The sequence below is a fragment of the Sander lucioperca genome, chromosome 8 (genome assembly GCF_008315115.2).
Source record: "Sander lucioperca isolate FBNREF2018 chromosome 8, SLUC_FBN_1.2, whole genome shotgun sequence".
Lineage (NCBI taxonomy): Eukaryota > Metazoa > Chordata > Actinopteri > Perciformes > Percidae > Sander > Sander lucioperca.
Window position 1 is genome coordinate 40,438,251 of NC_050180.1, and position 13,388 is coordinate 40,451,638.

Sequence of the window (13,388 nt, forward strand, 5' to 3'; positions counted from 1 at the left end):
CTAACAGGACATGATGCCAAACAGGAATGTCACAAATATTCTGATATCTTTGGTAAAGCGCCAGCTTCTAAAAAGAGCAAAATGGAAGATCGGTGGATTCAGCAAAGCATGACTTGGATTGTGATTGTTTGTTCGTGCTTGTTGTTGTAGACCTTTAGCATGCAGTTGATTTGTTCATTCTAAATTCACAGAGTAAATCTCAAAACCAAGATAAGGATAATAAGGATAAATCTTTCAGGGGAAGGGGTGGCCCAAAGTTTAATTTAATAACATTTCATTGTCAGTTTATATTTCCAATTTCATTTTTCAGTTTCAACTTTCTGTCACTGTTCTGGTGTGGGATGGAGTGGTTTGAGGGGAGGGAGAAGGAGAAAGTGATTCATTTCTTCAGACCGAAGCTGCTGCGAAGCACAGACTGTAAAGATAATGGACGGAGCTTCTGGGTCTACCAAAAGTGAAGCCAATGCTAAAGCTCCTTAAAGCTGCATTCTCTCTAATTTCCAGCAGGGGGCGACTTTGCTGGCTCCAAAAAGAAGTCTGTTACTATAGAAGTCTAGATTATGTTTTCCACTGGAATCTCAGAGGATATCCACGCTTGCTTCTTGTAAATTTAGGACTTTTCTTTGATTTTCTGTTGATTAAAGATTTTCAGTGTTTACAAGGAAGAGTAGCTGATGTTCTGCATCAACTAATGGGGATCCTAATAAAAGCAAATGAAAATTCACTGAGGATACAAAGGGGCTAGGAGGTCTTTCCATCTGAAGAGAACGAGTCGCCTGGCCATCAGAGTGCAAAAGGTCAGCATGTTACACTTAATATTACTTAGATTGCTTTCACACCTGCCTCGTTTGGTCTGTTTAAAACCAACCCTGGAGTGTTTGGTCTGATAGTGCGGTTGGTTTGGGGCGAGGTGAAACCTCATCCCAACTCTGGAGCGGATCAAACAAAGAACTCTGGTTCGTTTGAAAACACGGGTCTCGGTTCTCTTCTAAGTGAACTAGAGTTTGGTTCACTTCAGGTGAGAACGTGATCCAACCCAAAAACAGGAAGTGACCCAACAACAGAACATTTACTAGCCTGCAGCTTCAACCTTTCACACAATTTACAGACTTATATATGATTTAATGAATGATAACTTTTAGATCCATAAGCTGTTCTGAGCACACATCGCTGGTCATCTGTGTGACATCATCATCTCTCTCTTCTACTCTCACTGGCCCTCATTTATGAAACGTGCGTACAACCAAAAACAGGCATAGGACGGGCGTACGCCGATTCCTACGCAAAGCAAGGGATTTATCAATTTGAACGTGAGCGTAGGCTGCGATAAAATCTCACGTCTGGTCTGAACTCGTGTACGCAAGTTTTCGAGTCAGTGTGGACTTGCGGTGCAGCATATACAAAGTTTAACAGGTGAAGGCGAAGTCATCAGTTGATCACTTATCAGCAATGGCAGATCTGGCTCTCTATTCGCCGGTACAACACACGGGCCATGGTGGAGCGCTCCATCGGATTGATTAAGGGCAGATGGCTCATGGTCTTGCATCAGCGATATCACCCATACACGGCAGAAAAAGTCTGCAACATTGTTTTAGCCTGTGGAGTTCTGGAGCCAGATGACCCGATGCCCAGAGAGCAGTGTCCAGTACAGCCCCAACTGGGGCTATACCAAGGAGACAGGATATTATTCCTCGCTTTTAAAAGGTATAGTGTTATGTTTGGCAATGATAGCTTACTCAATACAGGAAACATGATGATGCACAACATTTTTATTTATTCTTCAGGTTTTCATTTCTCTTTTAAAGTGTGGTTAATGGCCATAAGTGAACGATTTATTTCTGCCATTGACCGAGTTATTTCGACTTGTTTTTCCAGCCCCTCTGCTGTCAGGAGACAGGGTCGGGGTGGTGGTCCAGCACGGGGGGGCGGAGGACACGCGCTCTCCCTCACAGCTGTTGCCTGGTTCTGACTCATGAAAAAAACAGTAAAAGTAAAATAAAAGACACTGCATAAACTCCGCTACTGTGTGTTTATTTAAATATAGGTAAACGATATAGGCCTAAGAGATTGCAATATAAGCCTGTATATTACTATTAGGACTATAGCATACATATGTCAAGGATGTATAAATTAAATAAACTTCAGCTGGAGTCCGATTTACCACGGCAACACTGTTGACTGCATCAGTGATCTCTTTCCATTCCCCATTCTTTCTACAGCCTTTAATACCAGTTTTCAGGCTGCCAAATCTACAAACGTTAGTGCAAGTTAACCTGAGATATCAGGGTTTCAATCTCCACCTCTGAAAAGTGTCTCTTCTCAGCCGGATTATGTATCTCCATGTCGTAAATTGTAGGGGCGAGGCCTCAAAACCCAGAATTTATTGGGGCGTGATATTTAAATTACGATCGTTTCCAGCCGCTGCATTTATCAATGTACGACCATCCTTACGCTCTGATTGGTGTGATACCAACGTTTCACGAATCACACGTGAAGCCTGTCGATTTCTGCGCTCATATCTGCGCTGGTTTCTACGTTAGGTTGATAAATGAGGGCCACTGTCTGTCAGCTGCTCATTGTTCACCTTCTTCTAAAATATTAAAAACACTAAATCAGAACCAGAAAACCCAAGACATTATAAATGTGGTGTCGCTGTGTTTCAGATATTCTGTCCAATAAACAAGAGACCGTTACAACTGCGTGACGTGTGTTTACAGTGTTTGGTGAGTTTGACAAACTTCAGTGTGAACGCAAACCGAACCAAATGAAAAATGCAACCGAAATGCACCGAATCCACCGAACTATAGGTGTGAAAGCGTCCTTAGACCCATATCCTGTGATATAACACCAAACAGAGCAGTGAGAGGGGATGGATCAATTGGCTCCTTTAGTATTTCAGAAAGAGTAATGAAAACTGACTGCCGGGGGGGGGGGCGACCTGTAGCTCACCCAGTAGGAGCGTGCTCACCATGTAGGCTGAGTCCTTGGTTTGAGTTTGACCTGTGGCCCTCTGCTGCATCCTCAGTCTCTCTCCCAGCTTTCCTGTCTATCCACTGTCACTACAAATAAAGGGAAAAAGCCCCAAAAATAATCTTAAAAAAAGAAGAAAAAAACTGACTACCAGAAATGATGTATTCTTGGACATGTCCAAAACATGTGTAATAGGTTTGCAGGGCTTTGTTTACATCTGTCACATGTGGGATCTAACTCAAAATCTAGAAAGCCTGTAAATTTAAGTCTTTAATCTCGGAAATTCTGGGGGTGTTCTCCAAATTTTACCCCCTCCACCTTTTTTGTAATTTCTTTTTAATTTAAAATGGTCTTAATAAACCTTCATGATGTTATAGGAGGTCAAAGAGGTTAAAGTATGGTAACAAAGTCCTCAGAAAATAAATCTTCAAAGAAAAGTTGGGATTGTTTTTTAGTGTGTGTGTGTGTGTGTGTGTGTGTGTGTGTGTGTGTGTGTGTGTGTGTGTGTGTGTGTAGTATGATGTAATCTATTTCGATAACACCAATATGGCGTCCACAGAAGCCTGCTGCTGATGTAAGGAGACTGTAATGAGTGTCATTAGCGCGGATGAACAACATGCCAGGCCTCGGGGGGGCGGCCTGACTTCAGCCAGATAATTATCACCCAGTGGTCACAGTGTGACGGCCTCAGGGGACAACTGAGAAACAAGTTATCACAAACACACATACTTTTTCTCCTACGAATGAAAAGTTTGATTTATGAGTCATTTTGCTGACTTTAATAATAAACTGTTAAACTACACCACACAAAAGTAGAGGTGGAAGAAGTACTCAGAACTTTTACTTTAATAAAAGTACCACAGTGTAGAAATACTCTGTTACAAGGAAAAGTCCTGCATTCAAAATAGGGCTGCTCGATTATGGAAAGAATTATTTTGGTCAATATTGAAATCATTATTATAACCACGGTTACTCGTTGACTTTTGGAAAAGATGTTACATTTATTGAAACAGTGAAACAAATCAACAGTGAAAACACCTTGAACTGTGAAATATCCCTTCATACTTTTCCTGTTTGAACTTTTTAATATAATAAAGTCTAGGGGTGTCATAATAAAGACCTAAATGACAAAAAAAAGAAGTGATTTAACCTTCTGGAGGTCATTCAGACAAAATAAGAGTTTAGTTCAAAACATAATGTGTAAAATAATAGATTTTCTAGATATCATTGTTTTAGTGATCGTTAGTAGCCGGAATTAAAATCACAATCAAAATTTGATTCATTGCACAGCTCTAATTTAAAAGTTACTCAAGTAAAAGTACAAAAGAATCAGCATCAAAATGCACTTAGGGTGTTTTCATACCTGCTTCGTTTAGTTCGGTTGAATCGAACTAGAGTTTGTTTGTCCCACTGGAGCGGTTCGTCAGGGCAGGTGAGAACACGGCAATCGAACTCTGGTGTGTTTAGCAATCTGTGATGCAGCAGAGCAGCAAACTGTAGCAGCGTGCAGTGTTTCTATCACAGAAATAGACTGTGGTCAACCATCCCGTCCGTCACTCGCATCTCCGTGGTCAAACCAGCTGCCGCTAAAATTGGAGACAGACGCCGGCCGAGCAGAGCAAAGTCTCGGTGACCAGAGAAGACGTAGTAACGTCTCTCGCCAAACAATGTCTGATAATTTTAATGAAATGTGCTAGTTTGACCACTAGACCAGAACACAGGACCTTCTTCCTGTATTTACCTTCTTGCTCCCGCCCCCAGACACATCCGACCAATAAGAGGAGTGAAACGTTCTTCCCTGATTTGTAATGGCCCATTTTGGTACGCTTGGATTTTTCCAGGTGTGAAACCAAACCGAACCAAACCGACCAAGGGCAAATCGCTCCAAGTTTACTAACTCACCAACTGACTCGGACCAAAGCAAACAAACTACAGGTGTGAAAACGCCCTTAGGTTGGTTTCACACCTGCCTCGTTTAGTCCCTTTAAAACAAACAATGGAGCGTTTGGTCTGATAGTCTGGTTGGTTTGGGGCGAGGTGAAAGCTCATCCCAATCTGGAGCGGATGAAACTAAGAACTCTGGTTCATTTGAAAACAGGGGTCTTGGTTCTCTTCTAAGTGAACTAGAGTTTGGTTCACTTAAGGTGAGAACGTGATCCGATCTAAAAACAGGAAGTGACCCAACAACAGAGTATTTAATAGCCTGCAGCTTCAACCTTGCACACAATTTACAGACTTGTCTGGTCTGGGTGGTTCATAGTGTAGTAGCAGATGAGAAATGTATTTTGGCGTTTAGTGATTTATAAACCAGCAGAAGTATTTTGAAATAATTTCTTTGAGAAATCAAGACTTCAGAACTGGAGTGATGTGATCCACTTTCTTGGTCTTAGTGAGGACTCGAGCAGCAGCGTTTTGAATCAGCTGCAGCTGTCTGATAGATTTTTTAGGGAGACCTGTAAGGACACAATTACAGTAGTCAAGGATACTGAAAATAAAAACTTGGACAAGTTTTTCCATATCCTGCTGAGACTTGGTTTTAATGAGATCCATGGAGGATCAAAAAACAACTGATAAAAACAGTCCACTGAGCCGAACAGTTCACTTTCTGAATTCTGAAGGTCAACAGACACTACCTGCAGGTAAATATTAATGAAAAAATCTAACATGTTGTGTTCAATCGATTTTTAATTCATATATGCATGTTACATAATCTGCCTGGTTTATACACTTTTATTGATTTATTTTAAATGATATTAAATGGACAGTGAATTAAATATAACATATATAACTCTTGGTGGGCATGTTGAAGTGGACAAATACAGATATCTTTATTTTTTGATGATGTTCACAGTATATATTCTAATAATCTGCAGTAATTCTACTATTGTGTACCTTATCTGGCTTCACCAAAACCTTCATGAGCCTATGTACATTTTCATTGCTGCTTTGTTACTGAACTCTGTTCTTATCAGCACTAATGTCTACCCAAAGCTTTTGATTGACTTTTTATCTGAAAAACAGGTCATATCTTATTCAGCCTGTCTCTTTCAGTGTTTCCTATATTACTCTTTAAATGGCTCAGAGTTCTTACTGTTGGCAGCCATGTCTTATGACAGATATGTGTCTATATGTAAACCTCTTCAATATCAAACTATCATGAAGAAAACAACTGTCCGTATCTTTCTGGGTTTAGCTTGGTTTGTGCCTGCTTGTCAGGTTGCAGTTCCAGTATCATTTAGTGCAAATACTAAACTCTGTAACTTTACTTTGAAAGGAATCTTTTGCAACAACTCAGTTTACAAACTTCACTGTGTGAGCTCAAGAGCAATCACTGTGTTTGGTGTGATTGTCTTTTTCAATGTTTCCATTCTGCCTTTGCTTTTCATACTTTTTACATACACAAAGATATTTCTAATAACGTACCAAAGTCGTAGAGAAGTCAGAATGAAAGCTGCACAGACCTGTTTACCTCATCTGTTGGTTCTAATCAGCTTTTCTTGTTTGTTTACATATGATGTCATTATAGATAAACTGGAATCAGAGCTTCCAAAAACTATACGTTTAATAATGACTTTACAAGTGATTTTGTATCATCCTCTCTTTAATCCAATCATATACGGACTAAAAATGAAAGAAATTTATAATCATATTAAGAAGTTGTTCTGTCAAAGAGAACTGCACCAACATATCAACAAATGATCTGTTCTGTCTTCTGTAATAATAATGTAGAGATGAGGTTTCTTTGATTATTAGAAGATGTTTAATCCAGAAGAAATAAAAAATAAATTGTTGCCATACAATAAATGGTCATCACCTTTACCATTGTAATGACATATCATTTTCTGCAGTAATTAAAACGCCAAACACACTATTTTATTATTTATATTCAGGTTTAATAAAAAAAAAAAACTTAAACGTTTGTCTTAAATACATGTTGGCAATGGTAGAATGCTATTTTTAGTCATTCATTTTAGCTTTACTTTGTCTTTTTGCATTGAGGAAGTGTTTTTGTGCCTTGAAGATCACTTTTCAACCCCCCCCCCACCCTCAACTTGAATTAGTGTTCCAGTTCAGAAAAGTGTCCGTGCCCCTTGATCATTATTGAAACTCTCAATATTGAGTTGATGTGTTTTTCTTTGGGCCCTCTGCAGTCTACTCAGTAGTTAGATTGAAGAGGTTTAAACTGAGATGTGTTAGTCCATAGTATGTTCAGCTGATATTCCAATACTGCTTATTCTATTATATTTAGTTATATCTAGTTTTTCATTGTGAATAGGAGCTTGCTAAAAGTTAATTCCATCTTGTTATTGGCTGCATTTTCTTTTTTTTCTTTTCTTTTTACATATAACTATTTATGTATGTATTTTATTGTTATTGATGATGTACTGTATGTGGTGGAATATGCTGCTCTTTGTGTCATTTAATTGCCCCCTGGGGATGAATAAAGTGATTTGAATTGAATTGAATTATTGTGCACTTATTGTGACACTGACACAGTAACCTGTTCCTCTTAAATCTGCACACATTGTAATGCTTAGCTTTCACTTCTTTTTACCAATGACTGCTGATTTCTTTTCTTCTTATTAAACAGTCTCTCAGAGGGATCTTTGTCTTTTTCTGATCAATCCAATACACATAGGGCTGTCACAACTGGCAAAAAAGAACAACACAGATGGTGCATAATATGTTCTATAAGTCTTTGGGGATTAGACACTGTCAGTGACTGCCCAGGCACTCCTATGTATGGATATGTGAGCAATCAGTTCATCCAGATGTCAATCATCAGTCCTTATTAGCCAATCCCCAGATGGCATCCCAAAAAGAAATCTATTAGATCGTGATACCATCACGATATTGTGAAGATTTACGTGATGGTGTCACTTTTTTAAACTAATATATTTAAATGGGAAGCATCTTTCGTGATCACAGCACTAATCTTTCTGCCAGTCTGGCTGCAGCAGAGAAGCTGGATACAGCTTTGCTATTATTGGTATTTTTAGCCCAATAACAGCTGTTTTAATCAACATTTATTCACCAGATCTTATCATGGTTTAAAGTTATTTCAACAAGGGAAGCTGGATTGCTTTGTTGTTTATTGATATTTTTAAAACTATAACACTACATCTATCAACATTTATTTAGATGTTATCATGGTATACATTTCTTTATTTTAATACAATTATTTTGGTCTTATTACCGGTTGAAATATTAGAGTAAATAAGATAGAACAGTAGGCTACGATATGAGCTGAGCTGGGCGCATTCGAAGCAGATATCCCACAATGCAATGTGGGTCTTTAACACCAGCATTGCTTCAATGTACATATATAATCAGTGGTTTTGTCACCAGCAACAACACGTAGCTCAGATTTGTTCCAGTAAGTTATGCATCGTAATAACGGATTCCATAATAATGGAATGAAGCCCATTCACGGCAGACAGCAGAAAAACAGGAGCTGAACATCCCCCCACCCAGCCCGGAAGAACTACAAGTAAACTAGCTTTGTAACAGCTTCTGGACTGCGTCTATAGTGGAAGTTGTAGTTTTTAAATGTATTGGTATATTTCTCATAAGTAGAAGTTGGTAGAATTTTGGATATACCCTGGTGTTTTTTGGGATGGGGAACACACTGGTGTCATCAGATTTTAAAAATCAAATCGTTAAATTGATGAAAATAGCTTATTACCATATTTGACAGTGCTTACATTGGGTAAACTTTGGAGACCATATCTACATGAGAGCTGAGGTCCAGAGCTTTCTAGAACAGCTGGTCCTATGTGTGTAGTACCTTCTAGAACAGCTGGTCCTATGTGTGTAGTACCTTCTATAACAGCTGGTCCTATGTGTGTAGTACCTTCTATAACAGCTGGTCCTATGTGTGTAGTACCTTCTATAACAGCTGGTCCTATGTGTGTAGTACCTTCTATAACAGCTGGTCCTATGTGTGTAGTACCTTCTATAACAGCTGGTCCTATGTGTGTAGTACCTCTATAACAGCTCGTCCTATGTGTGTAGCACCTTCTGTTGCTAAATGACAAGCCTTCAAACATGTACTGGGTTCAAGGTTCAGAGGTCAATATTTCAAAGCAGGAGTAATGTTTCCTCTTCAGACTGACATATGTTACTGTCCAGGTTGAGAAGTTTCCAACGATGTCTTTGCTATAGTCTACGACAACATTTTAATTTTTTACATATCATGGAGACCACTTTGCAGATGATACTTTATTGTCCCCAGAGGGATACAGTATCTGCCTTGAGTTCAAATGCTTCACACATAACACTTGACATATTGTTTTATCATACAGCTGACATATACTTACTATAAAAAACAACATAAACAAATTGATATGTAGTCAGACTGAAGCACATCACACAGCCACAATCTATTGCTCATCTTTCACAAACAGTGACAAGAGCAACACACAACCATATGATATATCATGAAGCTATTCCCCTGCAGCCTCAAGCAACATTATTTAAAGTTTTACCCTATTTTTTCTGCCAGAGGATAAGAGCTCATACCTGGCATGGAGAATAAAGACAGATCAGACCATATTCTCTGTGCTTGCCTGAAGAGACAGTCACCTGACAAGCAAGCTTTACATGAGATGTTTTTAGATATTGCCATGCTGACATATTAAAATGCTCTGTAATGCAGCCTTGTATAATATAAACCCTCTGATTCCCCGTGAGTCTGCTCTAAATGATAACACACTTTCAACACGGGCCTTCCAGCCAGGTGTTGCCCATATGAACACCAAGGTGTCTATAGGAGCAGAGCCGATTGATTGGTTCATCATTTATGACCTCTGACCCATGTCACCACCCTTTCCTCAGTTTGTGAAATGGTTGAATGAGATTGTTGGCATGGCACCACTGCACACAGGTCTCTATTTCAGCAGAACATGCAAAAGTACCTGTGTCTGTGTGCATTAGGCTGAGGTAGAAGTGTGCCAAAAATGACAAAACACATGTTGTGTATGCACATACCCATTCAAAGCTATATACATCTTAGTCTGTGAACAAAAACTCAGCAACAATCTGCTTATTTTTTTAATTTCCTGAAAATGCTTCCTAAAACTAATTAATTTTGAAAAGGTAGTCTCTCAGTAAAGGCTACAAAGGTTAGGATGGCTACAAGCTGTAACCACGGTGAGTGATATGAGGATCATCTTCTGAATATAATTATTAATATGTTAGGCCTACCATAAATTGTTATTTCAAAAAAGTAATTTATTTAAAACAGCTAATAATACAGTGTGATGTTAAAGTCTCACACATTAATATGCTCATGTATTTTTCCCTTTAGTCTTTTGCTATTAACATTCATCAACCGCAAAATTAGAAAATTGCATTTTTAAATAACGATGCATGGAAAATAAAGTAAAAAATGCTTCTCTTTGTAAATAGTTTATTTTTTGTTTTTCACAACAGTACAAGTCAAAACAAATGCAATTTAGTTAAACCACCCATTAGGCTGTATTTCTAAACACTGAACTGTAGTTTTTTATATATAGACCTAGTATTTTTCTGCGACAAGGCAAATCAAAGTGCTTAGCATAAAACACTATTTTTTCATTATTGGTATTTTTATTGTATATATTCTCACGTACAACGTGAAGCAATCTTTCACAGACACAGAGCGGTAATTACTACGTCACTTCCGGAGTCTTCAGCTGATTTTTTTAAACGTTATTACGGTGCATAACTTACTGGAACAAAACTGAGCTAGGTGTTGTTGCTGGTGACAAAACCACAGATTTTATATGTACATTGAAGCGATACTGGCGTTACACACCTGCTGATCACTGTCTGATTCTCTGAAATGAAAGCCCACACTGCATTGTGGGATGCGATGTGCCCAGCTCGGCCCATATCATAGTGTTCTGTCTTTTTAATTTTTACTGTAATATTTCACCGGTAGGAAGACCAAAATAATATTATTAAAATAAAGAAATGTATACCATGATAACATCTAATAGCAGCTACACACCGGGCCGATAATCGGCCGTTGGACAGTCTGGCAAGGTCAGTGACTCGAGTCTGGTTGGTGTGTTCTGTGCCATCGTCCGTTGGAGGAGCTGTCGGCCTTCATTTTGTCGACAGTTGGAGACAGGGCAGTCGGGAGTCACCCGGAAATGGCAAGCGGGATGACCGTGACTAAGCCTTTCAAAAAAATCTTTTAAACTGACTTTTGTTGATCTGAAATGAAGACAGATTCAACAACTGCACGACCTATTTCTCTCTTAAAATGTTTTCAGAAACACGTTATTTTAGTACAATACGAGATCGTATTCTGAATAAGTCGCCAGTAATGGCCAGTTGAAAAATCCAAAATCCGGAAGCAGCAGCCAGACCCACGTGACGCGTTTCTCCAATCAGCTGCCGGTTTTCATTTTTTGGGCGACAATCCAGATTAGCGCCGCCTGCTGTTATGGAGACGTATTACGTCTCGTCTCTTCAATGTGTTCTGAGGAACTGTTTTGACCAACTCGGGGAGACTGATCAGCCAACTGCCTTTTCTGCCGACGGTCGGCCGTCTGGTTGGTGTGTAACTGACTTCATGTTGATAGATGTAATGTTATAGTTTTAAAAATATCAATAAACAACAAAGCAATCCAGCTTCCCTGGCCGAAATAGACCGAAATAATAACATTAAAAGAAATCCATTAAACCATGATAAGATCTGGTGAATAAATGTTGATTAAAACAGCGGCTAAAAGGCTAAAAAATACCAATAATAGCAAAGCTGTATCCAGCTTCTCTGCTGCAGCCGGACTGGCAGAGAGAATCGTGCTGTGATCACGAAAGATGCTTCCCATTGAAACACATTAGTTTAAAATTTGTGACCCCATCATGTAAATCTGCTGCATTCCCAATCTCTCTCCCACCTTTCCTGTCTATCCACTGTCACTACAAAAAACGCCTCAAAAATAATCTTAAAAAAAAGAAAGAAAAAAACTGACTACCTGAAATGATGTAGTCTTGGACATAATTTTTTGTAATTTCTTTTTAATTTACAATGGTCTTAATAAACCTTTGTAATGTTATAGGAGGTCAAAGAGGTTAAAGTATGGTAACAAAGTCCTCAGAAAGTGAATCTTCAAAGTAAAGTTGGGATTGTTTTTTAGTGTGTGTGTGTGTGTGTGTGTGTGTGTGTGTGTGTGTGTGTGTGTGTGTGTGTGTGTGTGTGTACCCGAATGGGCCGGGACGGGTTCAGACAGATATTTAGAAATGACATTTGGGCTTGGTCACATCAGCATGAGGCATTGAACATTTTAAACTTAAAAAAGCCTATTATGTAGGTGCGTGCCTGTGTTAACTAAAACAGGAGTTTTTCCACTGTTACATTTATGCATGCTCTTGAGGGAATCATTGGAATTGTTGGGTCTTTGTAGTCTAGATCTACTCTATCTCTAAAGAGTCCTGAGATAACTCCTGTTATGATTTGATACTATTAATAAAATTGAATTGAATTGAAAACGTGCGCTTGTTGCCCCGTGTGCACTGATGCGCTCATCTGTTGATTTTTCCGAATTTTTTCTTCAAAAATTACAGACATGGCCGATTCGCACGGGATTAAGATCACAGACAACCTCCGTAATTATTACAAATGACCAGAGGTCACAAGGTAATACTAATCCCATGCAAATAGGCCTATAGTCAGAATAATAGTGGAATATTAGTGTGCATGTAAACATACTCAATGACAAACAGATAATGGAGTTGATTAAGACAGCCTTTCTTAAACTTTTTGGTGCCAAGGCCCAGTAATGGGGCCCACTTATGTATTTTTTTTCCGGGGGAAAGAAAGACTATTTATTCATTATATGAAACATTTAATCAGTTATTTACAGTGACATTTAAGGAATTCTGTCTCTGTGACGTCTCATGTGTATTTGTCTGTCTGTGTATTGTCTCTGTCACCATCCTCATTTGTCTGTCTCTTTATTGTTGTCATCCTGAGTTGTCTGTCCCTCTGTTTTCATTTTCATCGACTGGTCTGTCTGTCCTGTCATCATGGAACTCCTCTTTTACTGCAGTAAATGACAGAAACTAATCAGCTTCACTTCACACATAATTGACATTCCCTCAAATCATCTTGCCCTCATGTGACCTGTGTGTGTATGTGTGTGTGTGTGTGTGTGGTTGAGTGTGACAGAGATAGAGGGTATGCCGATATGAGGGGAGAGGTAAAAATATATTACTATAAGTAACTTTGAATACAATGCTGAACTTGCAGTGATTCATTAGCGTGGTTAGAGCAGCTTTATCTTGCTCTCTTCACATTTGTTTCTCTCCCACAGATCAGTCTGAACTTTCAACCATCTCAGTCAAAAAGTGAGTGGGCCATCTACCGGGTCTCACTGCTGTTTGTACCTTCCTAGAGGTCAACCCTGATTGTCTATTCCTGTATT

At 38.9% G+C, this 13,388-nt stretch overlaps 1 protein-coding gene across 1 annotated transcript; it reads left to right on the forward strand.

The window, feature by feature from the left end:
- Positions 1 to 5,727: 5,727 nt before the first annotated feature.
- LOC116046644 (olfactory receptor 51E1-like) lies at positions 5,728 to 6,669 on the forward strand. Its single transcript, XM_031295042.1, has one exon. The coding sequence runs from the start codon at positions 5,728 to 5,730 to the stop codon at positions 6,667 to 6,669; it is 942 nt and encodes a 313-aa protein (XP_031150902.1).
- The last annotated feature ends 6,719 nt before the right edge of the window (positions 6,670 to 13,388 follow it).

What these genes read in the sequence shown, in the direction of transcription:
- LOC116046644 (XM_031295042.1), top strand. Translation starts at nt 5,728, where the DNA reads ATGGACAGTGAATTAAATATAACATATATAACTCTTGGTGGGCATGTT.